The following is a 27,958-nucleotide window of genomic DNA, read 5'->3' on the forward strand; positions in this document are numbered from 1 at the left end:
GGGGCCGGTACCGAGGAGGGCCGGGCACTACCTGCCCCCGCCCGGCACACTCCACCCACCCACCCGCGGCTACTTGTGCGGCCCTCGACGGGCCGCCTCCATTTCCCTTGGCTGGTGGCCTGGAGAGGTGACCCCGTCCCAGGCAGAGCGCGGAGAAGGCGGCCATGTCTTGGGGCCCCGCCGCGGCGGTGCGGCTGCTGGCGCTGCTGGTGAGTCCGGACCCCGACGGGAGCTCCCGGTGCCGGGGCGAGGGGAAGGTGCTGCTTTGCCGGGGCAAGCGGCGGGTGGTGTGTTGTGCGGAGCTGTGCGGGAGGGCGGCGAAGGCACTACCCGGCCGCGGGGAAGAGTTGTCCCCCCGGGGGCTCGGCAGCCCTCTTGCCGTCGGCTACTGGTGGCTGAGAAGGGGTTTTCTCCTTTTTGTTGGAAAGTAGATAAAAGCAATGGGCGTTTGCTATCCGAGCGCAGGTGAAGGTAGAAAACCCCGATAAGAAGGGTGGCTGGCAGGGGTGGGGTTTGGTGAGGCGCCGGGAGCAACAGGAATGCAGTGAAGGGTTCGTGCCGGTGTGGTCCTCTTGTTCAACGTATCGTCTGCATTAATACATTGCGTTACCCTTTTGATGGAACAGTTCCAGGACGAAAAATAGGTTATAAAGTACGATTTAATGGAAGTGTTTATTGCCTTGGAGAAATTACACCAAGCCTTAACAAGCAAAGACGTTTCAGGCTTTCTGCCTTCCTGTCCTCGCTCTCTTTTTTAGCCATCACCCTTCAGACCTCCCATCCCATGAAACGTCTTTCCAGGCTAAAAACGAGGAGTAATTCATGGCAGAGACTAAGCCACCAGGTTTGGTTGACTTGGACTGCTGCTTTCTGACTGTTTCACATTTGCGGCATTGTTCTTTAGCTTTTCACCTTCGCAGGCTGGCAAAGTGCCTGCGGAAGTCGGGCGGCCGCCGCCGAGCAGTTGAAGGCAAGGGTGGAGACCAGGCCATGGGCTGCGCCAGGGAGCCGCCAAGGAGCTGGGCAGGGTTCAGTAACGGCTTGTGGCATAGCCAGGCTGGCAGGTGCCGTAGATTCGGACCTTGCTTCCTGAGCTGGAGATCCTGCAAAATCGGCTTTGTTAGCTGGAGACGTGTTGCTTGATAACTTGATAATACAGACTTGTGGTTGGCCACAAGTCAGCCAGCAGCAGCTAACCTGCTCTTTGCAGCAAGCTGGGAGTTGTGGTTTGGTTGGGAAATGCTTTATCCTTGGGGAGTGCTACTTGTGCAGAAGTTTTCACTGATTCTCTCTGTAACACCTGAAGGAACACTGTGATATGTTTTGGTGAGCTTGCACTGGTCTCAGGATACTGTTGGTTGGGCCTGAAGAAAAGAGGCGGAGATGGGGTGAGAATTGTTCTTCTCAACCCTCATCATCCCTAAAGCTGGGGGAGGGTATGGCATGCTAAGAGTGAAATAAGTATGGTGTCTAAATGCCTCCTTGGATGGAATGCTAAAGAAAATAAAGCTGCCTCATCTGGTTGTTACCAGGAGAGACAGAGGCACCGGTGGGTCTTGTCTTTTTCATGGGGCTTTTGGTTTCATGATTTTTTGATTTAATTTTTTCTTTTTCCCCAATCTGGACAAAGCCATTCATGTGGAGGAAAGTCTAGTTGCTTGACAGCATCCAACTAGGGTCATTTCTATCTGATGCCATGCAAAGGTGGCACTGATAAGAAACTCCTGAAAAACAAGACATCTAGAAGTGGTGTCACCCCAAAGCACCTTCTACTTTAGAGGCATCAAGAGCTGTGAGTTGTTCTTCCTGTTTTACTGAAGGATCTCTGGTCATCTGGGCCCTCTGTGCCAGTGGGCTGCATCCTGATACCATAGAATCAGTAAGGTTGGAAAAGACCTCAAACACCATCAAGTCCAACCTGTCACCCAACACCTCATGACTACTAGACCATGGCACCAAGTGTTCACGTCTAGTCTCCTCTTGAACACCTCCAGGGATGGTGACTCCACCACATCCCTGGGCAGCACATTCCAATGGCTAACAACTCTCTGTGGGAAGAACTTTCTCCTCACCTCAAGTCTAAACCTCCCCTGGCGCAGCTTGAGACTGTGTCCTCTTGTTCTGGTGCTGCTTGCCTGGGAGAAGAGACCAACCCCCTCCTGGCTACAACCTGCCATCAGGTAGTTGTAGAGAGCAATAAGGTCTCCCCGAGCCTCCTCTTCTCCAGGCTCTGAGGTATCTCTGGATACCTCAGAGGCCAAGGGAGCTTTCCCCATGTCCCTGCCTCCAGTCCTTTTCCAGGAATATCCTGGTGTGCTGAACAGTAGTGCAGCCGTAGGGTTGGGTTTGACTTGGGTGTGTCCAGGGTGCACACCCAGGGCTGTCTGGCTGCTGGGCAGGTACGGCTATCGAGGACATTAGACTGGGAAGTTTCTTGGTTGTTTCTGAAGGGTGTGGACATCGTGTGTTCAAGAAGTCAAATCTTAGAACACCTCTTACTTCTCAGTCAACTTTTCTTTCCCTCAAATGAATCTTACTGCATGAATTGTAAAAATTGTGGTGTTTTTTCTCTGAAAGTCTTTCCAAACTGTACAGACCTTGACAGGCTGGAGAGGTGGGCACAAGCCAACCTCATGAGGTTCAACAAGAGCAAGTGCAGGGTCCTGCAGCTGGGTCAAGGCAATCCCAGGCACAAATCCAGGCTGGGCAGTGACTGGCTGGAAAGCAGCCCTGAGGAGAGAGACTTGGGGGTGCTGGTAGACAAAAAGCTCAACATGAGCTCTCAGTGTGCACTTGCAGCCCACAAAGCCAATCAGATCCTGGGCTGCATCAAGAGAAGTGTGGCCAGCAGGTCAAGGGAGGTGATTCTCCCCCTCTGCTCAGCTCTGCTGAGACCCCACCTGGAGTACTGCCTCCAGTTCTAGAGCCACTATTACAAGAGGGATGTGGAGGTGCTGGAATGTGTCCAGAGCAGGGCCACAAGGATGATCAGAGGGCTGGAGCACCTCTCCTATGAGGACAGACTGAAGGAGTTGGGGCTGTTCAGTCTGCAGAAGAGAAGGCTCCGAGGTGACCTAATTGTGGCCTTCCAATATCTGAAGGGGGCCTACAGGAAGGCTGGGGAAGGACTTCTCAGGATCTCAGGTAGTGACAGGACTAGGGGGAATGGAATGAAGCTGGAGGTGGGGAGATTCAGGCTGGATGTGAGGAGGAGGTTCTTCACCATGAGAGTGGTGAAGCCCTGGAATGGGTTGTCCAGGGAGGTGGTCGAGGCCCCATCCCTGGAGGTGTTTAAGCCCAGGCTGGATGAGGCTCTGTCCAGCCTGATCTAGTGTGGGGTGTCCCTGCCCATGGCAGGGGGTTGGAACTAGATGATCCTTGTGGTCCCTTCCAACCCTGAATGATACTGTGACACTTTGATGATTGTGGTATTAGTCTTGGGCTGGGTATGATGAAATTCAGTCCAGAATACATTAGTTCACTGTTGTAATGTCAGAGCCCCAGTAGCAATTACCTTTGAAAATTCATAGAAACAAGTTAAATTTAAGCATCATACTGGCTTTCTTCTTTAGTTTTAGAAAGGGCAAAGGTGAGATAACTCAAAGCAGCCCAGCTTCTGTTGCCAGTAATGTGGTGAAACATGATAAAAGTGCTTACAGGCATCTGTGCATTGATTCATCAACCTAATATGGTCCCAGAATGGGGGAGAAACGGCATTCTGGTGAGATAGGAAAGCAAATGAACAATGCATGAGATCCAATGTTTTATCCTTTGTATTGAAGTGTAGTGCTGTATTATTTTGTACAGCAGACTGCAGAATAAAGTGTGTCTGCCCAGGAAGGACTAGAGGAAAGCAAACACAAAAAGAAGAAATTCAGGAAATTCAATGTTTTGATTCTTGAAGTGAAATTGAAGGACTGGAAACTGATTGAAACAAATCTTCAAAGCATGTGAATCTGATCCCTCCTGGGTGAAACTGCTTTGAGTGATGCATCCATCTGCTCATAGGTGTTTGGTCTGTGGGACCAGGCTAATTCTAGCACCGAGTTAACCACCAAATGTGGGTTGTGTAGTGTTGGGTTTTCAACAGCAACTGATTTGCTTTAGAAACTATCTAGGATTGGCCTTGAAAATAGACATGGCTGCAGTCGATGGAGTCCAGAGAGAAGCAGGAGATGTGGGTTAGCTTTGGGGAGAGTTGAACTGCTCTGATCTTTCAGCTGTATGTGTGTTGAGTATAACAGGAGTTTAGGCACTTGGTGCGTTCATTTAAGCATAGGAAGTTGTATGCCTTAATTTGAATTGTGGTTTAGTCATGAGATCTGTGGTGACAGGTTGGACTTGATGATTTTTGAGGTCTCTTCCAACCTTGGTGATTCTGTGATTCTGTGAAAATTAATCTCATCCAAACAGCAATATAATCAACTTGCAACGAGCCAAAAATGAGGATAAATATTAACAATGATTTTTTCCATCTGTAAGGTTAGCTAGGGAGACTGTGGGACCTCTATCGCTCCTTTTTAAGAATGGGTTAAATAGTTGTCAGATTGTCCTGCCCTGGGGCCAGGAGATGAACTAGTAGGTAATTCTGGATAGTCCTTTCAGCCTGCTTCTCAAAGTGTGGAAGATCTTTGCTTGCCCATAGCCTTCAGCACCAAACTGACTCACAGGAGGTGAGAGATCCAAAACTCCTAGCAGACAGCATATGTGAAAGACCACAGTTGCAGGCATTACTGTTTCCGTGTAACAAGCACAGGCACATACCTTCTTACTTAGTCTCCATCTTTCTGTTGCAAAATGAAGCTGTGTTCAAATCCTGTCCTTTAGTCACTTCTTGACTATATATGAACATGGATTGGGGCAAGAACAGCCTTGCACTCACGACAGTCACACCCTTCTTTCTCCTGCTCCCTCAGCTACTCCTGCTGTGCCTCTCTGGTGTTTCATTCCATTTCTATTACTTCAGGCCTCAGGTTTTCCACCTTGCTTTATGTTATCGTCTGACATGCCTGCCCAGCTCTGTGTCATCAACAGATCTCATCAGTCGCTGTCTTATTTCTTGTACTAAGGCCAAGATTCACCTCAAGGGACAGGCAGGGCTTTTATACTCTTAGTAAGCCATTTAATAAACAACAGCTCTGGGATATTAAGAAAAGGGGAAATTCAGAGTTTAACACCTGTTGGATATGTGAGTTTGCTCTTTGTCTTGAAGAAAATGTCATTGAAAAGCAGCTCTGATCCTTTAAAAATTTTCAATGACAATGCAGAAAGTCTTCATGTATTAGTTCCAAATGTGTATTGTGCACCTTGTGAATAAAATTGCTATTCTTAAATACCCTTTGCTGATTTCTTAAGCTGACAAGCAAGATTGCCAGTGGACTGCAGATTGAAAAGTACAGAAGCAAAAGGTTTTTTTCCCCTGTCTTGGCAATAAACCAGAATGGTTTGATACTGACTAGCAGCACTAGCAAACAAATTGATTTTTTTCCCTCTTAGTTACCTTAATGGAAGACTTCTTGTCTATAATCACTAGTGTGAATTTTTCCACTTTCTTGGTATGCATTTCAATGGAAGAGCTGCTTATTCTTGAACTTCAGACACTTTTGTTATGCTGTGCTGCTTGGGTTTCCAGTACCAGGAAGCTTCTCACTTTGTGCACCCTGTCTCTGTTCAGTATTGAGACATTCACAGATTGCATCAGGTTAGAAGGGACCCTCAAAGGCTCTCTTGTCCAACCACCCTGCAGGCAGCAGGGGCACCTCCAACTAGATCAGGCTGCCCAAGGCCACATCAAGCTTGATCTGGAATCTCTCCAGGGACAGGGCCTCAACCACATCCCTGGGCAGCTTATTCTACTGTTTCACCGCCTTCATTGTGAAGAACTTCCTCCAGGTGTCCAATTTAAATCAGTCCTGCTCCAGTTCAGAGCCATTGCCCCTCATCCTATCACTTCATGCCCTTCTAAACAGTCCTTTTCCAGCCTTCCTGTAGGTCCCCTTCAGATACTGAAATGTAGTTAGAAGGTCTCCTCTGACTCTCATAGAATCAATAAGGTTGGAAAAGACCTCAAGGATCATCAAGTCCAACCTGTCACCCAACATCTCATGATGACTAAACCATGGCACCAAGTGCCATGTCCAATCCCCTCTTGAACCCCTCCAGGGACGGCAACTCCACCACCTCCCTGGGCAGCACATTCCAACAGCTAACAACTCTCTCTGTGAAGAACTTTATCCTCACCTCCAGCCTAAACCTCCCCTGGTGCAGTTTGGGACTGTGTCCTCCTATTCTGGTGCTGATTGCCTGGGAGAAGAGACCAACCCTCTCCTGGCTACAGCCTCCCTTCAGGTGGTTGCAGAGAGCAAGAAGGTCTCCCCGAGCCTCTTTTTCTCCAGGCTAAGCAACCCCACCTCCCTCAGCCTCTCCTCATAGGGTTTGTGCTCGAGGCCTCTCCCCAGCCTTGTTGCCCTTCTCTGGACACGTTCAACTTCTCCTCTCTAGGCTGAACAAACCTGATTCCTTCAGCCTGTCTTTCTTTATGTCCCTGGTCATCTTTGTGTCCCTCATCTGGGCACACTCCAGCAGTTCCACATCTCTGGTATTGTAGTTCCCATAGCTGGACACAGTACCTCAGGTGAGATCTCACCAGAGCAGAGTGGCAGAATCCCCTCTCTTGATCTGCTGGCCATGCTGCTTTTGATGCAAAAACAGGAGCAGTTTTCCTTTCAGTTACCAGTAAGAATAAAGAAGGGTGGTCATGACATCTTGACAGCTGTGCACCTTCCACATGACTTGCAGCTTCTGTTGGAAACCACTGACTATAACCCCAAATCCTCTTGTCACTTTTGCTGGCACAACCTCACTAATCATGAAAACAAATCTTAAAAATCCATATAACTAACAAAACCAAATAAGGTTAAGAATATTCATGAAAATAACTTGGTCTGAGGTGCAAGATTAGGTCGCTCTCCTAATGCATCTCTTTGGGGGAACTTAATGGTCCCTGGTTTGTTGGGTTTTTTTGGTGTGGTTTTTCTTTTGTCTTCAGAATATATACATTGCGGGGGAAACTGCCTTTTGGAAGACAGTTCTGTTGTGCAAGTTGAAACAGCAATCTGCTGCATTGCTCAATGTTGTCCACTGCATTGTGTGGGAAAGAGATAAGATCTTTAAAGGAAGAAAAAAAAAGCTGTCATCAATACCGTGATGAAGGTTGAGTCATAGGGATGGAGAGGGAGAACCCAGTCAGCAGCTTAGAAACCAGTCAAGAGAACACAAAGAAGTAATCCCTGATTTATCTCCTTAGGAGAGCCCCTTTTCTGTGCCTGCTTTGCCCTCAGGCATTAGCATGAAAAATAGGTATATCAATCACCTAAGATGCAAATTGTAGGTAGATGTAATAGTTCTGGGGACAAAGTTTTCTCTTTCCTGCCCAGTACAAAGCTGAAAAGCTTTTTTATACATGGTAATAACCTAATCCTTGTGGTTCCCCAGTGCCTACATTTGGGGACTGTTTGGGCGGGGGGGGGGGGGTAATATGTGCAGAGTCTGTGAAGAGTGGATGTAAACAAAGGGTCTCTCTTTGGCTGAGGCTCCAGCTCCTTCCAGCTAGGACACCTAACTGGGGTGTTAAAGGACATACATAGCTATCCTGGGGCACAAAGAGCAAATGTTGGTATGTCAGGTTTTGTCAAAGCAAGCATGTCTGCTTTCTCTAAGGGATGGATGTAAGCTGTTTAACCCTCCCTGCACTAAAGAGAGAGCTGCTTGTGTTGGTTACACTTTAGCAGATGTTTTGATTTAGTCCTTGCTTTTAAACATCCTTTGACCTTGGTTTGGTCTCTGATGTGGGTGGTAATACAGCACATTTTGCCCCAAACAGGGAGATTCCTCAGAGTGCTGCTGGCAACCATCACATACTTCAGTCAAGGAGACTGCAAGTTCCATGGGTTTGGAATGATGAGGCCTTATTCAGCACCAAAATAATGGTTGTTTAAAGATGACTGTAAAGCCTGCATTTCTTGGGGGCAGGGGATTAATTACTTGTTTTCTATTTCCTGCTATTGATTCTGTATTATGTGTTTCCTCCTAGGACAAAAGTGTAAAATGTAATAATTGTGTTCAAAATATACACTAGAACGATATCAATGGCTCTAGGGGAATTTTTTGGAAGCTGTTATGGGTGGATAGTAAGTATTAGTTGATAGGGGAAGGATTCATAGGATGGTTTAGGTCAGAAGGGATCTCATAAAGATCATCTAGTTCAAACCACCCTGCCATGGGCAGGAATAGCTTCCACTAGACCAGGCTGCTCAAGGCCTCATCCAGCCTGGCCTCAAACACCTTTAGGGAGGGGGCATGCACGACCTCCCTGGGCAACCTGCTCCAGTGTCTCACCACCCACATTGCAAAGAGTTTCTTCCTAATATCCAGTCTAAATCTACCCTCCTCAAGCTTCAATCCCTTCCCTCTTTTCCTATCACTACAAGCCCTTGAAAAAAGTCCCTTCCTAGCCTCTTCCTTATGGTTTTGCTGCTCTTATAAGGGAGGTTGTGTCAGTTAAGTTCTAGTGCTGCTGAAGTAACATGGTTGTTATAATAATCATTATTCATTTTATTGCAGATCTGTTTGAATGATGGAAATGGACTCCATGTGAAGGTAGGAAATAAGGGAAAACTATTTTCTTTATCAGTGCCTGAAGAAAGGTTCTCTGAGCAGAGGGTCAAAGGCAAATATCTTGAGTTTCAGCATTTTGTGAAACAGGGAAGCTCTGTAATGAGTAATGAAAGCTAAAATGCAAGTGAATAGATTCCTACATCCATCAAACTGAGCAACATTCAGCTTTGAGAAACTTTCCCTAAAACATGAAGTTGTAGATATCTTCCTTTAGCCCTCTGTAAATGAAATGAGCTGCTGTTTTATGGAAGGTATTAATTGGAAACATTTTCAGATGTTAGTCTGGAAGTTAACAGACACAGTGGGGGCTGGGATGAACAGAAAGATGAAGGGTGTCATGCAGAATAATGGGTAGTTGAGCAAGGATAGCTGATGGGTTGAACAGAGGCCTGCTGTCTCATGTATTCTGTTTTGGAGAGAAGGTTGTGTACAACAGGATAATAAGGTAGAAATCATGGTTCAAAAGGGCCTTAGTGCCAAACTTTGTCCTGCATCTAATGACAAGCGCTTGATGGTTGGACTCAATGATCTTAGAGGTCTTTTCCAACTGGAATAATCCAATGGGTCTATAAATCTTCTAGGACAGGTGGTGCTTTCATAAACCCCAGATCATTAAAGGTTGTCTTACCTGATAGTGTTTCGATGAAACAACTAGTGTGGTATCCCTCCTCACACAACTGGAGGAGCGTGTGGCTCTTAGATTGTGTCTCGGGAGGCTAACGCTGCTCTGTGATTTTGAAGTGAGCAGCTACTGAAAGAGCAAAAGCTTGTTCAGGACCCTGGGCTACAGCAGCAGTAAAGCCTTATCTGAAATGGCTAAATGTAATGCTAGCATTCCACCTTCTTTCTTCACAGCTTTACAGTCAATATGGCAGCAGTGGCATGGTGGCTCATCCCCACAGCCTGGTCAGGCAGAAGCGAGAGTGGACAGTCCCTCCAGCTTTCATACGGGAAGAGGAGGACAACTCCTACAAGAATCCAATTGCTAGGGTGAGCCCAGCTAGCAGATAGATACAGGATGCAAATGACAATAGAGATGAGAATGTAAAGCAAGAATGTGGCTGCCCTAAACACAAATATTTCTTTAGTTTTAAAGCACTGTTCAGTGTCAGTTGAAGATTGGCACATTTCTTTGCTTCCTTCCTTCAGCAAACGAGTTACTCTTGCAGCCTGATTGTGCACAGTCTCTCGTGGTTTCCCAGCCACCAGTTTTCATAACACTTTTCAGAGTGCAATGTCCTTGAATTTTTGTTTATGTATTTTTCACTTCAGCACCTCTGCTCAGTTATATTTGAACTTGGCAAGTGTGTCCCAAAGCTGCTGCTGGTGATTGGGTAGAAGGGTGCACGTGGAGTATGGTTCTGTTCCATGTACGAGAAGCTGAAACATGATTATAATTAGGTGACAGAACTAAAAATAACCAAGGTGTTATCCTTTGTGCAAGAGTGATAGGCTTTTGGTTCAGCACCAATGTGACCCCTAGATTCACCACTCCTGTCACTTCAGCTTGTAAGGTAACTGCAGATGGTAGCAGGCTCTTGCTCTTTGCTTAGACTACCCCTCAACAGTGATGCTGGCACAAAGCACAAATGCTTTTCAAGATGTTTCAGTTATTTTGCTGACAGCAGAGTATGATCTCTAATCTGTGCAGCCTTTTCTACTTGTTCCTCTCCAGACCTGACCTTTCTTCCTCCACCCTATCACTTCCTCAGTCCTTGTCACACTCACTAGCTTAGGTCTAATCTCCCTTAAAAAGTTGTCATGTTTTATTTCTAGGCCTTGCTTAAGTAATTAAAATCTCCTCTGCTCAACTCATTGTCTCAGGCTACCTTTCTGGTCTTTCTCCACATTTTATTTGTCCCCATCCATTTGACCAGCCAATTTCTATCTTTCTTCACTCCAGCTTTTTACCTTGCCACAGTGGTTTTCCAGCCTTTCCTTGCATTTGTACAAGCAGTCTCAATTTTCTTCTCTCACAAACCTCTCTGCTCTACAGTTCCCAGCTGTTGCACTGCCCATCTTATTATTGGAGACTTGATGGGGTGCTTGGTTGCATGATTTAATTGATTAGATGGTGTTGGATGATAGGTTGGACACGATGATCTTGAAGGTCTCTTCCAACCTGGTTTATTCTATTCTACTCTATTCCTCATCTCCCTGCACCAAAATCCTCCAACAGAACCTGCAATCATCTCAACATCTCCACACTCAAAGGAGTGCATTTGATACTAAATTGTATTTATAACAAAAAGGGGGAAGTAGTTTTTGTTTCATTCTTTTAAATGTGGTTTTATTCATGGAATGCTATTTAATCTCTTGTGTTTTTGCTAGATACATTCTGATCTTGAAGATACAGGGGTAGTGGTGACTTACACCATATCTGGTCAAGGAGTAACAGAACCCCCTTATGGATTATTTGTTATCAATGGAAAGACTGGAGACCTGAATATAACAGGAATAGTTGACAGAGAAAAGACTCCAATGCTGCTTGTAAGTTTCTTTTAGGTGCCTTCCTATCCATTTTTCTTTGTACCTTCAAATGTGTTTGCTTCAGTTTGTTTTGAGGTTTCTGGATATTCATGTGTGTATGTGTACCTAAGCATATTAGGATGATATAAATGCCTAGAGTTTGTGATACTTGTATGCATTTTATACATGTGTGTTTCTATTTTGCCACAACAAGTTGCTTATTGTTTCTGTCTTATTGCAGCTCAGAGGTCATGCATTAGATAAGACTGGAGCAAAACTGGAAGAGCCAATAGACCTCCCAATTAAAGTTGTGGATATAAATGACAATCCTCCAGTGTTTTCACATGAAGTTTTTGTTGGCTCAGTTGAGGAGTTAAGTGAAGCAGGTAACACCATGATTTTTAGAGTTGTTTTTATTTCATTTAGCTTCTCCCAGCACGTGCAAGGGCACAAGTGTTTTTGCAGCAGCACATCTGCAGTAACAAGGATGCATTCTGCTTGCCTAAGAGAGGTGATCCAGATGTCAGTGCCTGTGTTTATTCTGGGGTAGGCTGTATGGTGTGGTTAAGGGAGTGTCCACCTAAAGGCAGCAGGAAACAGCACTTCCTCTTGCAGCACCTTTGCTTTGGTGTTGGCTACCACAGATCCAAGGAACAGAGTCCTTCAGCAGGTACTGCTTGAGAAGTGCACTCTACCTTCTGGGCTAGCAATGCCAGCCTATTTGGAAGGGACTTGCCTCTGCCATGTTCATGAAAAGCTCTGCTTTTCCTATGGGCTGGAGAGATACTTTGTTGTTAAGCATGTGGCCATGACCAAACCCTCAAACAATAGTTTTCTTACTGATGTCAGTAGACATAAGCCTGACAGATTATTTCCCAGAAGATGAGAAAAGATGGAATAAAACAACCTAATAAACATCTAACACTGTGTCCATTTCAAAGTCACAATAATCTGAAGAAACAAATTCTTGACCACCCACTTAAGTAACCGAGGTGTTGGGTTGAGGTGTTGAGTTCCTTCAGCTCTTTCAGGTCAGTAGCAGCCATATGGTAATTGCTCTTTGCCTGCATTCCAGCTGGTGTTCCAATCTGGGCACAGAACACTGTGGCACTTTCCCAGAGGACAAAGCCCTGTGCCATGAGATGCAGAATCATAGAATTGTCAGGGTTGGAAAGGACCTCAAGGATCATCTAGGGGCACCTCCCACTAGATCAGGTTGCTCAGAGCCACAACCAGCCTGGCCTTCCAAACTTCCAGGGATGAGGCTTCCACCACCTCCCTGGGCAGCCTGTTGCAGTGTCTCACCACCCTCATGGGGAAGAACTTCTTCCTAACATCCAATCTGAATATACAAGGGGACAACTGTGTATTTTGAGTAAAGCTGTTGGGAGTCATCAATACAGAGCCAATTGTTGTTCAAGTAGAGGAGGTAGTGGTGCTCCCTCTTGAATAATGGGAGAAAAATGTAGCTTGTTCAAAGTGTGTTTCTTCTCTGTGTGATACCTAGAGTTTTCTGCCAGTGTGTTTGAGAGAATTCAATCTATTGTTTAACTCTGGTGCATTGAGTTCTGTGAGTTACAGATCTTTTTGTTGCTAGAGGGTAGACTTTTAACACACACGTTCACACTCTGTTCATTAAAGGCAAGAGCATCAGGAAATTGTGCAGTGCATCTGCAAGCATGTTCCTCTCTGTGACACTACAGGAACAATGCTTGCCAGTGCATGGCTGTGTGAATAAACACTGCATTTTGTTTGCCTTTTTTTTCCCAGGTACGCTTGTACTGAGGATAAATGCAACAGATGCAGATGAACCAAATAACCTGAATTCCAAAATAGCTTTCAGAATTGTTTCCCAAAGCCCCAGTGCTGCATTCAGTATGAATAAGGATACCGGCGAGGTTCGGGTAGCAAAAATAAACCTTGACAGAGAGGTAAGAAGCCCTTCCAGTTTCAATCTATCAACAGTAGCCTGCTGATGTCTGTTGTCACCTGCAGCCCTGCCTGCCAGGGTGAAAACTTGTCCATTTCACCTTCCTCCACCTCTTTTGGGATTAAAGCCTCGTATGGTTGAAGCATGTTCTCCAGGGAGTGGGGTGGTGATGGAATTAAGGCTGTATTCCATCTGTGGCTGTTGCTTTCTATCCCTCCCAAGCAGCTAGGCCAGCAGGTCCATGAAGCAAGAGGTCATTTCTTTCTGCTGCAGAGCATATGGCAAAGAGAAGCCAGGTCATGATCTGCAAAGCTGTTGATTGCAGTGAGATTTGTGTAGCCTGCTATGTAAATTGAGATACGGAGAGCTGGGAACAGGAACTGCTGTGAAATAGCTTTGAAAGCCACACTCTTTGCCTGTGCCTGCATAAATTTTCACTGGCCAGCAGATGGTGATCTGGATTGTTGGCTCTCTGCAGCTGAGGGCAACGTCTCTGCCTCTAGCTCTGTCCTGACATGCACATGTTGCTGGTCTTGTCCTTGTTTATGATCACTGACTTGTAAGTACAGCCTACCTCTTTGTGGGGGAAGCCCAAAACTCCCAAATCCTTTTCAAAGCCTCAGCTCTATTCTAGCAACCTGTTGAGGTAGCTGTGTGTGACATTTACTACTAGCTGGAGAGAAAAGGAGCTATAATTTGTCATGAGAGAGAAAAACCAAGACATGATAGAAGTAATAAAGGCAAGGAAATATTTGGTGTGGTGTGGACTCTTCTTTCTCATTGCAGACACAAAGCAGCTATTCCTTGGTGGTGGAAGCCAAAGATCGTGGTGGTGGCCTAGGTGGGAATGCTGCAACATGTTCTTTAGAAATCAAGATTTTGGATGTCAATGACAACCTGCCTGTGGTACAGAGTGGTTCAGTAAGTCCACTTACTCCTATTTGGCATGTGCCCACACCTGCCTGTGCCCCACTGCTTAATAAGAGGTGGTGCAAACTGTCCTGCACTTGGTGAAACGAGGTACATGCTGACACCTTTTATAGAAGGCTGTTTCTCAATTGCAGTTGGAAGGAAGCATTGAAGAAAACAGAGCAAATGTGGAAGTTCTGCGAATAAAAGTGTTTGACAAGGATGAAGAGTTTTCTGATAACTGGCTGGCAAACTTTTCCTTTGTTTCTGGTAATGAAGGTGGCTTTTTTCATATAGCAACAGATGCCCAGACAAATGAAGGCATCCTGACTGTCGTGAAGGTTGGTATAGCCTTTGGAGAGTCTTCTTTAAAGATGCCTTTATTCACTTTCACATAGACATTAATTGGATTCAGTCAGGATGTAAACTGTGAATTTACAGTATCACAGTATCACTAAGGTTGGAAGAGACCTCAAAGATCATCAAGTCCAACCTGTCACCACAGGCCTCATGACTAGACCATGGCACCAAGTGCTACGTCCAATCCCCTCTTGAACACCTCCAGGGACGGTGACTCCACCACCTCCCTGGGCAGCACATTCCAATGACAAATTACCCTCTCAGTGAAAAACTTTCTCCTCACCTCGAGTCTAAACTTCCCCGGCACAGCTTGAGACTGTGTCCTCTTGTTCTGGTGCTGGTTGCTAGAGAGAAGAGACCAACCCCCTTTATTTTTGTTCCCCCCCTTTATTTTTGTTCCCCCCCTTTATTATTGTTCCCCCCTCCCCCCCCCTTATTGGTTTCCTCCCCTTTATTTTTTGGCCCCCTTATATTTTTTTCCCTTTAAAAAAATTATAAGCATTATTAAGTAAATTAATAGGGTTTAAATAAAATAATTGGAAGAGTCAAGTAATAGTGAGCCCTGCTTCACTGAAAGTAAAGAATATATAAGTAGGAGTTACTGCGACTACCTTCAGTTAGTTTAAATTCAATAAATTAGAGAAGAGTAGATTTAAATTGGATGTTAGGAACAAGTTCTTTACCATGAGGGTGGTGGAACACTGGCACAGGTTGCCCAGGGAGCTAGTTGAGCTCTATCTCTGGAGATTCTCAAGGTCAGGCTCAACAAGCCTCTGAGCAACCTGATCTAGTGGAGGGTGTCCCTTCTTACTGCATGGGGTTAGACTAGATGACCTTTGGAGGTGCCTTCCAACCCAAACCATTCTATGATTCTGTGAATATAAAGAGAGACCCTGTAGTGCCATCCATTAAAAATCAAGAGTAATCTTCCTTATGTATTCTTCTATTTGAAGAGCTGAAGCATTATGTACTGAGAGCAACAGTTCTCTGCATCCTCATTATTTAAGTAATAACAAATACTGATTTAATAGATAGAAATGTATGATTTATATACAATAATAGTTCTATTATTTCAATACTAACTCTATGAATGTTTTCTAGACAGCAGATCCTGAGTGACTGTTTTAATTACTACTAATGTGCTTCTCTTGTTCTAGGAACTGGATTATGAAAAAATGCAAAGCCTGAACTTGGGCATCGTCGTAACAAACAAAGCGGAGTTCCACAAGTCAATTAAGTACAGTTACAAGGCAACACCAATTCCAATCAAAATTAATGTGATTAACGTGAGGGAAGGCCTCGTTTTCCCTGGTGGCACCAAAATCATTGAAGCAAGTGAGAAATACCAGCTAGGCCAGGTCATTGGGAAGTATCAAGCCATTGATGAAGACACAGGAAAAACAGCGGAGCGCGTTACGTAAGAAGCCTTTTTATGACCGTCGTGGCTTGAGTGTGGCAGAAATCATTCCTTGCTCTCAGAATGTGAATTGAACTGAAATAACTTTAGACAGTATAATTTAGACTGTATAATTCACACCTAAAATTCCATCCTTATCATCATCTTCAATTTTCTGTTGTGCAGAAAGCAGCTGGCGTGAAAGTCCTGCTGGTTCCGTTGCGTGTGCTGAGGCAGGAGTGTTTGTTCTGAAGTTGCCTGTGCTTCTATGCTGTTGGTCATGCCTGTCTGCTTTTGAAACTGATTTACTCAGCTAGAGTAGAAATGGGTAAATTCAGATTGGATGTTAGGAAGAAGTTCCTCCCCATGAGGGTGGTGAGACACTGGAACAGGTTGCTCAGGGAGCCTCATCCCTGGCAGTTCTGAAGGCCAGGCTGGATGTGGCTCCAAGCAATCTGATCTAGTGTGAGGTGTTCCTGCCCACAGCAGGGGGCTTGAAACTGGATGATCCTTGAGGTCCCTTCCAACCCTAACAATTCTATGATTCTACCTACTCTATTGTCATTAGGAGGAAATATGCAGAAACATCTAGTAGTGAGACAGTGTCTACACGGGGCTACCAGAAAGTTGGGAAGGGACTTTTTACAAGGGCTTGTAGTGCTAAGGCCAGAGGGCAGGGATTGAAGCTTGAGGGGGGCAGCTTTAGACTGGAGACCAGGAAGAAACTCTTTATAGTGAGGGTGATGAGACACTGGAACAGGTTGCCCAGGGAGGTCATGGATGCCTCCTCTCTGGAGGTATTCAAGGCCAGGTTGGATGATGCCTGGGCTAGTGGAGGGTGTCCCTTGGCAGGGGTATTGGAACTAGATGATCTTTAAGGTCCCTTCTAACCCAAACCATTCTATGAACTGCAGCTTTTCATCAAAAACATGGATCACCATCATGGCTTTTACAAATGGTGCAGACTAGCAGAGGCACACACCCAACATGTACCACTCTCACCCACTCCTGTAGCAGACTCTCTCCCAGATGCTGCTGGGAGCAGGGATGGAGAGCAAGAGGACCACAACCAGCAGCACAGCTACTTTTCCTGCTCCCATCTCACTCCCTGAGTGTTGTTTTTGTAGTGATCTCTACACCTAGATCCTGGCTCTGGAGGGAAAAACAGGTTTCAGTGTTACATTCTTGGATTTATAGCTGGAACCAATTCCAGTGGCAAAAGCATCAGACCTAGGGATTTGATCTCTGCTTTAAACAGCGCAAACATACCCTGAAGCTGCTTTTTCTGCTGCTGGCTGTCTTCCTGGTTATTAAATGTGTACATCTTTGTGTGCAATTTCAATCAGGTACCTAAAAGGAAGAGACACAGCAAACTGGATCACCATAGACTCGGTCACAGGTGAAATTAAACTTGCCAAAGAACTCAATTATGAATCCTCTCATGTGGTAAATGGTACCTACACTATCACCATATTGGGTGTAACTACTGGTAAGTTGAGAGGGGTTTGGTTTCACACTAAATGGTTTTTTAGGGTTTAGTTTGCCTTTATACAACTATAATTGGTTTAACCTCCCTATCTGTAACTGCCTAAAAGTTAGACACCTAGTGCAGCTTCCCACAAGCTTTGCATTTGAAGGACAGACATGGGTAATTCAGTGGAATTGGATGACCCTTAGAGTGGGCTCCTGAGGTGCCTGTTGTTCTCCTTTGACTCACACAGGTGAATGGTTTGTAAGTTTTGCAAGATCCAAGTCTGATAACAGCATCCCTTGGCAAGATGGAAACTGCTTGTGCTAATCAACAGGCTTCAGAGTCCAGCAAAGACTCCCTGAGCTTCTTTGTGTGTAATCAAAATGTGCTTATTGTCTGTGTGTTACTGTGTAAACATACACAGAAAATATGTAATTGATTTAAGTCAAAACAGTGAAGCATCTTGCCTTCAGGAGATTTTTGCCATTGTGTTTAAAGTTGGGAATGAAATCCTCCTCCCATGAGCTCCAGGGAGAGCTTTTTCATTCAGAAATGTGTGTGGGTTTGGAAAAGGCTGAGGTGGTTTAAGTTAACTTGAAGTCTTTGCACTTCCCAAACCAATTTACTTCTTTGCATTTTCAAATGTTAGATTCTCCTAAGAAAACTGCCACTGGCACAGTTGTGATTCAGGTTCAAGATGAGAATGACAACTGCCCAGTGATTGTGAACCCTGTGCAGACTGTGTGTTCAGATGCCAAGCTGGTTGATGTGACAGCTAATGATTTGGATGGCCACCCAAACAGTGATCCCTTCAGCTTTACTGTCATTGACAAGCCAGAAGGGACAGCAAAGAATTGGATAATTGTATCCACTAATGGTAAGGAAAAAGACATTCTTAATTGCTTTCATTTCTTTGGAGTCTTACTTTTGTTCATTCCAGTCAAGTTGACAGTTTGACTGATCCAGAAGGGGGGGGAAGAAACCAACCCAACATACTTAGGGAGTTAGGCAAGCAGACACATCATTTGCATTCTGCTGCCTCCAATCTAATGGCTGTAAAAGCAGTCATGTCTCCTGAGGCCTCTCACCTTCCCTCAGTTGGACCATCTTTGCCTAGCTTGATGACCCATATGTGGTGAGCAGGATTTAATGGGTAATGCTGGGATCCAGCTATGTCTGTCTTCCCACAAAAAGCATGCAGGGATGGAGAGTGCTTTCTGCTAAAACTGAGCTTGGAGATGTGGTTGTGTCACTGGCTGTAGAATCATAGAATCAATAAGGTTGGAAGAGACCTCAAAGATCATCAAGTCCAACCTGTCACCCAAGACCTCATGACTACTAAACCATGGCACCAAGTGCCACGTCCAGTCCCCTCTTGAACACCTCCAGGGATGGTGACTCCACCACCTCCCTGGGCAGCACATCCCAATGGCTAACAACTCTCTCTGTGAAGAACTTTCTGTAGTTGCTCTGGCTTACAGATCAATCAATCTTTCTGCACAGTGGGCCTTGAAAAGGGGAAATGCAGTGTGAACTGAGATAGTCCAGCATGGTAGAAACAAAAATAAGTCAGAAATCATAAATAAGTATTTCAAATGAGATCAGTATTTGCTTGATGTATTTCTGTTCATAACAGCCTGGGAAATACTTGAAAGAAATGCTTCAGGTAGATTGAAGGCACCAGGAAATACCTTTTTCTTCTCAAACTGATTCTATTCCCCATAATCCTACAATATAACAGTGCAAAGCAGTCAGCGGAGCCATCCTCATGGCCGGGTTTAGGACCTAGAAGGAGTTGTCTCAGATTTCCTCACCCCACCTGCAGCACCACCAGCAGTCACTGTGGGGATCACAGCTTTTCCAAGACAGGTGTTCCCCAGCTGGGAACACCATCTGGGCATCTCTTGTCTAATTATGTCCTTGGCATGGCATGGCCACAGGAGCAGCTGGTGTGTTGGCTCCCTGGTCTCTGTCTATTGCCTGCACCAGGTGTGAATCCTCTGAAGAGTGAAGCTGTGTTTTGGGAATTCAGCCTTTAGCTATCCAGATGACATAAAGGTTAATGCTATATCAATGGTTGGGTTGTCTTCCATGAAAGCTCTTTTCAGTGGTGAGCAGGGATAGGACAAGGGGCACTGGGTACAAACTACAATGCAGGAAGCTTTAAGGAGACCACCTTTACGTTCAGGGTGGCGGAGCAGTGGAAGAGGCTGCCCGGAGAGGTGGTGGAGTCTCCCATCTCTGGAGAATTTCAAAGCCCCCCTGGACACGATCCTGTACAGCCTGTACCTGCATTAGCAGGAGGGTTGGACTTAGATGATCCCCAGAGGTCCCTTCCAGCCCCCAGCATTCTAGGATTCTCTGATTGGACTGCAAGCAATCATGGCTGCTTTGTTACCAACATCAATTGCCCGCCGAAAGTAAGAGGACATATGTTGTAGCTGTAGCTAATTAAACTGAATTGCACTGCATTGGCTGAACTGAACTGGAGGGGGCTTGTTGGGAGGCTGTGAAGCTTTTATTTCCCTTAGTTTACAGGAGTCAGCTCTGCACTCCTTGCTTGTATTACCTTTTTCTTTAACCCCCCTTTTTCTGCTGCAGGCACCAGCATACAACTGGCACCACAGAACCTGAAGCCAGGCAGAACTGATGTTCCCATCCTAATAAAAGATTTCCAAGGGCTCAGCTGTGCTCAGGCCCAGTCTCTGCAGCTGAGTGTCTGTAACTGTGGAGATGAGGGCATCTGCAAAGAGAAGTTTGTTGGTGCCAAGTCCGTGGGGCTGGGACCAGGAGCGGTGGCACTGATCATCTTGGCCTTTTTACTACTGCTGCGTAAGTGATTGCTCCACCTTATCTCAGAAGCACTACAGGCATGGGCTGTGAGGCATCAGGAAGGAAACAGTGACTCCCAGGCTTTATCATCTTGATTGTTCTGGTTTTATCATCCTGATACATTTAGTGTAAACTCCTAGGGTGTGTGAAGTCATGGCAACTCCCCAGCTGCTGTTGCTAACATCAGCATTTCCCTGTCCATTTTACAATTAGTATGTACAGCTTTAATACTTGTTTATGGTAATGCAAATAACAGCTGGGGAAGCAGTGGGGAATGCTTTTTGGTGTTTCCACACCTCCTCATGTGAACCCTAAGACTTCCCACTCAAACCACAGCTGTCTCTCCACTATTCTCACTGCAGGCCTAGGTCTGGTGCCTTGCTCTGAGCACTAGGTGACATTGCTCTTCATTGAGACAAAACAGAAGCTTGAAAATAAGAGAGTGCCTCTAGCCAGATTATGGCCATATGTACTGCCAATAGTTTGCTGCTTCTACTGGTAGCAGCCTACACTTTGCTCCTGGAACTGGGTTGTTCTGAGATCCCCAGACAGTGCTCTAGACCTCTCATAGGAGTGATAAGGTGGGATTCAGATGATGTTGTTTAGTAGTGAACACAGCAGGAGTTAGAAATGCCAAGGTTGTCCAGTGACATTGAGGGTTTGGGTTTGGTATATGAGGTCTTTGATAGAAGTGTAGCCATCACACATGTGGTCATCTGCAGGACTGAGGCCCTGACAGGTTAACTGTCAGTTTACTTTCTAGGAAACCAGTCTGGCAGGTGTTTCTAGGAAATAGCTTGGATATATGGAAACCTGTGTTCATTCTTCATCAGCCCTTATACTGATCCATTAGCTCACTAATGATCAATTTCGATATGGGAGCTGGACAGGCTTCAGTATTGATTATTGGCATGCTTGAACCCTCACAACCACATAGTGAGTGGCAAACTTTTTGTTTCCTGTAGTTCTTCCCCTGTTGCTGCTGCTGTGTCCCTGTGGCTCGGGAGCAAAGGGATTTGCTACCATCCCAGACTACAGCGAAGCGATGCTGCGGCAGTGGAACAGCGAAGGAGCAGCTCCTGGGGAGAAGGCATGTATCCCTGACAGCATTTCTCTTTGATTTCTCTCCAAGTGCTCACCTTGGCTCTTGGTGCCTCATCCACTTCACAGGCTGCTGTTTCAAAGCTCTACAGCAGACTTCAACCACACATGAATGTTAATTAAAGTTAACCCTGTGAGGCTCAGTGAGGGATCTGTGGAAGGTAGATTCCACCAGCTGCTCTAGAAAAAACCAACCAGAGTCTTTAAATCCCCAAGTAAAGGGAAAGCAGTCAAGCAAGTGTTGATGGTATCTGAGCAGCAGATAGGGGTGTGGGAAAAGAGTGAAGCATTTGCATTTGCAAGCCTGGAATGTTCTGCACCCATTTGGAAGCTTGGTAAGGCAGAGAAAGACTGAGTTACAAAGCTTAGCTTCTCAATGGTTTAAATGTTCAGGCTGTAGTTGAAATTACTTCCCTGTGTATTTGCCTTCCTAAACAGAGGAAACTTATCATTTAAAAACAAAAATAGTACAAATATGTAAAGGAAACAGTGACTGCCAAGAGGAGTTTGCACTTTTCTTGTTATCCTAAAAAGCCATTTTCAAAAGAAGAAAAAAGGCATGGCACTGGCACATAGTCATAGAAAAAAGAAGCTGAAAGACTTTGATTTAGGGCCAATGCTCAAACCAAATTCTTGTTGAAAAACAATTGCCAGGGAAGCTGAGCTGCTAGGAAAGAAATAAGGGGCAAGCTATGTCATAGAGGCTGCAGGCAGTGTCCACTCCCCCACGTGGTGTCTGAGGCAAACAGGGCACAGCCTTCTTGGGACCCCCGAGCTCCCTGCAGTTTTGCAGGCCTTTATTTTGGTGGGTTTTATCTCCATGATTTCACTCCCAACTCTTTGAGCTTTAAGTAAACAACGATCCATAGATACATATCCACTCTCCTCCTTGGCAACAGCATTGTGGAAGCTGCACCTTGTGTCAGGAGAGCTTTCACTCTCTGCAGCAGCACGTAGAAGTGCAAATTCAAACATGCTGTAAGATGGCATTCTCCCAGGTCCCACCCAGCCCTGCTGCTGGTTTGGTGAGTTCCATGTGCTAGACAGTGCAGCTTTCATGTCACATCCTAATTTGTGTTCTTTATGTAGCCAGTGCTAAGCTTCATCCCACCCACTACACTGGAGTACTCAAAAGGAGCAGCCAGCGGAGCAGTGACAGCAGCTGCAGCTGCAGCAGCAGCAGGAGGAATGAGCGGAGAGGACACTTCAACAGGAGGAGTCTCTGCCTCTCATGTCAGAGAGCATCAGAGCACCATCACCAAGGAAGGATGGGAAGAGCAAAGACATCTCCTTTCTGGTGCTGAGTATGGAGCCATGGCAGCTAGAGGGGCTGGAAGCATGGCAGGTGTAGAAGGCAAGACAGTGATGGCTGGAGCGCACACAGTGGGAGCGGCAGGAGCCATGAATGAGGAGTTCTTAAGAGACTACTTCAATGATGTAAGCAAATGACCAAAAATAAGTGCCTTGTTATCTGGTGTTGGGAAATGCTGTTCATGTTCTTGCAAGCACAGTTGGGGAGATGTTTGTGTGTAAACAATCCTGATACCATGGTCGGTGTTGGGGCATTAAGGATTTTTGGATTAGGCTCCCATGTGGGACTTCAGAGCACGACAGTGTTTCTGTCTTACAGCACTGGGTGCTTGCAAGGTCTCCCACAATGAGATTCTTCTCTTGAGGGAGGTACTTGGGGATGGGATTCAGAATATTCAGCAATGAGCAGGGAGCTCCTTGCCCAGAAAGAAGCCATGACAAAGATGTGATCTAAATCTCAGGGACTTCAGCACATTAAACTGTCCTGCAGGGAGGCACCTCTGACTCACCGTGAGTCACAGCCACAAACTTTTACCATGGAGCAGGTTTTTGAATGAGAAACCACAGATGTCATAGGGTAGAGGGTGGGTCTGCATTTTCAGAGTAGCTGATGAAGTGGTGCTGGACTTGTCTCTGCCTAGCAGCCTTGATAAAGGGCCTTGCATCAGAAGCTGTCGAGGCACATGTTGCAATCCCCTTTCTGACTCCTTTTATTGGTGACTTAACCACTGACCACTAGGCTGTTCCTGCTCATTGCAGCTGTTCCTCTTTGCATATCTCACATCATTAGACCTTAGGCTGGTGAGCTTCTTACAGTGAAAGTGCCAGGATATATGCCAGGGGGTGTACAGATTGTCTTTCACCTCTACAAACAAAACAGTTTCACACCCTACAGCTGCCTGATGATGGGTTCTGCAGGGGATTAGCTGTGCAGGTTTGAATCACAACCTCAGACCAGTGATGGATTTGATGTTAAGATATTTGCATGTCTCCTGAGTGCTCTAGCTACTGGTCCTTTAGGTGATCAGACATAACAGTAGCAATGCTGATTTCCTTCCACTCCTTGTGCTCCCTAATATGAAGACACCTCCTAAGCATAGTTGCCTGCTGAAGTCCTGCAGGAGGGCTTAGCAAAGGTTGTCCCTGTGGCACTCTCTACCACTTCTAGGAGGCTAAAATAGCTCAGATTATAGACTGAAAGAGCCACCCCAGACAAGTAACCAAACCCCAAATAGTTTCAGATGTGTTTTGCAGAAGTATCTTGTGTAATGTGCCTGCTTCTAGGCTCAAACACAGATAAGCAGAGTCCATGTGAGTCTGGGTATACACCACATGACACAGGTGCCTCAGCTAATATGCACTCCAGAAGTTCAGATGTGGCAGAAAAGTGGTTCTGAGCACAAGCTAGCAACTGTATAAAGCTAGTTCAGCAGGCCCAGAGGATTTGGCTCTCCTCAGTCCTGGAACTGGAGCTGGTGCAAGCATCTACACAGATATTTGTGCTTGAACCAGCAGCAGCTTCATTGCTTTCAGACTGAGCTGGCCTCAGTGGCACTACAGTCAGAACTTGTGTGCCCTCCTAGTTGCAAAATGGCCTGCACAGCACCTGAAAGTATATGTGCTGGCCTGTGTTCCTGCTTAACTTTGATTTGTTTGCTGTTGGGCTCCTTGGGTGTGATCTGCAGGCTGTGGCAGTGAAGAGGGCCATGGCAGGTGATAACATGTCAGTGTGCACTCATTAAATGCATGTTTAAATGTTAGCACATTCCCAGGCTGGGCTCTGGCACTCTCCTACAAACACCTAGGTAGAGGTGAAGTTTATTCCCTGAACCTAAACAAAAGCAATTTCTTTGTGAAGATGGAGCAGGATCTCAAATGGCATGATCCTGCTGGCAATAGCAGCAGGTGGTGATAGTGTCCAAGGTTTTCCATTTAAGCTGAGCTTTTGCTCCTCAAGTACAGAATAACTTCAGAAAACACCATAAGCACCTTTAGTTACTGGCCTCACTTGGTTGATGGTTTCTGTGGGTCTAATTTTAGTCTAAATTTTTTGACTGAGCATTCTTGATTTGTCATGTCTGGTGTGGAGTCACCATCCCTAGAGGGGCTCCAAAAAGGATGGGACGTGGCACTTGAAGCCATGGTTTAGTTAGTCATGGGGTGTTGGGTGACAGGTTGGACTTGTTGGGAAATACCTTAGAGATCATCCTTATTGATTCTATGATTTGTGAAGTCCAGAGCTGACACTAATGAACTCTTGCTTGCTTTTGTCTCCTGTCTCTAGAAAGCTGTCTCTTTCGCTGAGGAGGATGAAACCCAAGCTGCCAACGACTGTCTCCTGGTTTATTCCCAGGGAGAGTCAAGCTCCCCCCATGGCTCCATTGGCTGCTGCAGCTTTATTGAGGGTGATCTTGATGACCATTTCCTCGATGATTTAGGAGACAAATTCAAGACTTTAGCAGAAATATGCCTAGGCAGACCAATCAACATGAAAGATGGAGGCTCCAGGAGCGAGTCAGGCTTCGGTCTTAAGGACACAAAGTCACAGGTCATAGATCAGCGAAGTGCATCCAGCTCTGAACAAGCCTTTGCCTCCAGCAGCCGCCCCCAGCCAGTGCATGCAGGTGGGGCCACAGGAGAAGACACACTCTCCAAGGAGGTGGTCACAGAAACAACCTTCACATCCCACTCTGGGCAGCACAACACCCAAGCCCTTCCCTCAGCCCACACCCAGAGCAATTTCACTGTGACAGAAACGTCCTACTCTGCAGGGGCTCCTGCCCACTCCACCGCTGTCTACCTCGACCCCCAGTTCAAGGAGAACGTGGTGGTGACAGAGAGAGTGCTGGCACCTGCCTCAAGTCTGCAGGGCATGGTGGAGATCCCTGGTTTGCCACATAGAAGTAACGTGGTGGTCACAGAGAGGATGGTGAAGTCGGAAGGTGCCGTGCCAGGAGCCCTGATGGTTCAGGATCTCCCAGATTCCCAGTACGTTGTGGTGAGGGAGCGGGAGAGGGTCCTTGTCCCTGCCACAGAGCACAGCTCGCTCAGCATCCCCGCTGCAGCTGAGGGGCACAGCGTGGTGGTGAACGAAAGAGTGGTGACAGCCTCGGGGGCACAGAGCAGAGCTGACCATGCAGCTGGCCTAGGAAGACAAGAGCACGTGTTGCTCACAGACTCCCTGCTGAGCCAGGCAGGCTCCAGCTTGGAGGGGCCACCTTCTGCCAGCACCACACTGAGCAAGTCTTCCAGGGTCACCAAATACAGCACTGTGCAGTACAGTCGGTCGTAGCCTGGCCCCCTGCAGTGGGGGTGGTGTGCAGCACCCTTGTGCCTGCCTGTGTCTCACCTCAGCTCTTGAGACACAACATTTGCTGGAGCTTTCAGAATGACATGGACTTGATTGCAGTAAGGACTATGAGCAGGAAGGTGGAGTAAGGAAATCTGCTGGGTTTATGCTGTAAGGTTGGCAGCAGTGCTTCTGAAGTGGAAAGCCCTGGGAACTACTCTTTGTTTCCTTGTTTGCTATTTTTGTAATCATATTTTATTGTTCAGTTAGTGTAACAATGCCAGGTAACTACAGCTGCATAGTTATGGGACAGCTAGGGCAAAAGAAGTCTGAAATCTAGGTGATGGGCAATGGCATGCCAAGCACAAGGTAGGTTTATGAATTGCTGTTTGATGTATCTGCTGAAGATATGTTGTGGGCCAGGGCAGCTCCCTCTGAGCTGCAGATCTCTGCACCTTGGTGAGTTGCTAAGAGATCTTCCTGCCCAGCTTCCAAAGCCAGTACAGCCTCAGGGGAATGGGGTGTTGATCTCCTGGAGGGATGTCATAACTCTGGGTTATCAGCATTTGTACCTTAAGCAATCAATACTTGCAGATTAACACAGGGGTTAGAGGGAGCAAGGAGCAAAAAAGCTGAGAACTGCAATTTTTTGGTACCTCAGTGTAAAAAATCCATGACTTGGGGTGGATCTAGGCTCTGACATAGACAAGCAAGCAGTGGCATTGTCTAGGTTTTTCACTGGCTTCTAATTGGTCCTTTAATGTATGAAAATGAACCAAACTTAGAGCCAGAGAGCTTCAGTCAGTGCCTTTGCTAAGCAGAGTTTATGGCCCTTAGATGTCTGTAGGATCTGATTTGCAAGTGCAGGTAACTAAGTGATTTTAACTCTGTTTGTGAACTCAGAGATAGAAGCAGCTGGCTGGGGGGTGGGGAATGTCTGTGAGGTTCTGGCTGCAGTACCAGAGCTGGAGTGGGCTGTGCAGTGCTGTGTAATGGCAGCTTTCCTTAGGTGTCAGAAGGCAAGAGAAAGCTCCCTTGGAAGCCTGCAACATTGAAGATTTACTTCACCCCAAGCTTCATGGGAAGAAACAGCAGAGGACAGAAGTGCAGTGTTTGGCACTATGCATGAAAGCACACCACAGTATCGCCAAGGCTGGAAGAGACCTTGAGGATCATCAAGTCCAACCTGTCACCACAGACCCATGACTAGACCATGGCTCCAAGTGCCACATCCAGTCCCTTCTTGAACACCTCCAGGGATGGTGACTCCACCACCTCCCTGGGCAGCACATTCCAATGGCAAATGACTCTCTTGGTGAAGAACTTCCTCCTCACCTCCAGCCTAAACTTCCCCTGGCGCAGCTTGAGACTGTGTCCCCTTGTTCTGGTGCTGGTTGCTGGCAGTAGTTGTGTGCAGTTGGAAACATTTTCAAGTGAATTTTATAAAGGCAGAACTGTCAAACACTCCTCATGCTTTCTCAGAGCAGAGAGAAGTATTTTAGGGTAGGGAGTGGTGCTGTGTTTATCTCCTACCTGAAAAACCAGCAGGCTGCCCAGAAGGTACTGCACAGCCTCTGCAGCTGCAGAGCTTTCTGGTTGGCTCTGTCTCTCCTGGAGTTTTTCCTGCAGCTGCAGTGTGGTGTTTTCCACTGCTGTGTTTTGCCTCTGACTAGAAATGCTTCTGGTCTGTCTGATTTTTACTGATAAGGGTGTGAAACTTGAGTCATAAATGGAGGACTGCTGGCTCTGCTCAGCAGGCAGCTGGGCCACTGCAGGAAATGGAGGAGTACTCCTAAGCAAGTCAGATGACTGGCTTAGGCCTGTTGGTTATTGCCAAACTTGCTTGGACTGCTGGTTGTTTATCTCTTCAACTTCATCTGTAAAGTGTGTGTGTGTGTGTGTGTTTCCTTTTAAGCAAACATGCAGCTGGAAGTGGTCACCACTTTTTCCTGCAGCTAGAGGGAGTCAACTTATTTCTGACTATTTAATGAAATATTTCTGGGGGTTTAGGCAATCTTGAAATAAAAAGCTCTGCAGTCCCTCTTTTAGACTCCTTTCACTTGTAGGAAGGCTACCCCAGTGACAACACTGACTTTCCTCCTGGAATTAAGTTTAAAGGTAGAAAGAGATGCAATAAAAGCTGATGCCCTGCTAACTTAGAGAGTTTGAAAAACATGTGATGATCTTTTGAAGTCTTTTACAACCTCATTGAGT

The 27,958-nt window shown here is 46.2% G+C and overlaps 1 protein-coding gene across 1 annotated transcript; it reads left to right on the forward strand.

Moving 5' to 3' along the window:
• Positions 1-98: 98 nt before the first annotated feature.
• On the forward strand, positions 99-27,903 carry LOC137451335 (desmoglein-2-like). The gene is made up of 15 exons (XM_068158746.1): positions 99-209; positions 8,623-8,658; positions 9,532-9,666; positions 11,008-11,166; positions 11,387-11,531; positions 12,916-13,076; positions 13,862-13,996; positions 14,140-14,325; positions 15,502-15,761; positions 17,087-17,229; positions 17,861-18,088; positions 19,813-20,043; positions 21,009-21,137; positions 22,238-22,581; positions 24,740-27,903. The coding sequence occupies exons 1-15, from the start codon at positions 165-167 to the stop codon at positions 25,745-25,747; spliced, it is 3,345 nt and encodes a 1,114-aa protein (XP_068014847.1). The 5' UTR covers positions 99-164; the 3' UTR covers positions 25,748-27,903.
• Positions 27,904-27,958: the final 55 nt, after the last annotated feature.

The sequence above is a fragment of the Melanerpes formicivorus genome, unplaced genomic scaffold, assembly GCF_026170545.1.
Source record: "Melanerpes formicivorus ecotype bairdi unplaced genomic scaffold, bMelFor1.0.p_v2 SCAF_42, whole genome shotgun sequence".
NCBI lineage: Eukaryota > Metazoa > Chordata > Aves > Piciformes > Picidae > Melanerpes > Melanerpes formicivorus.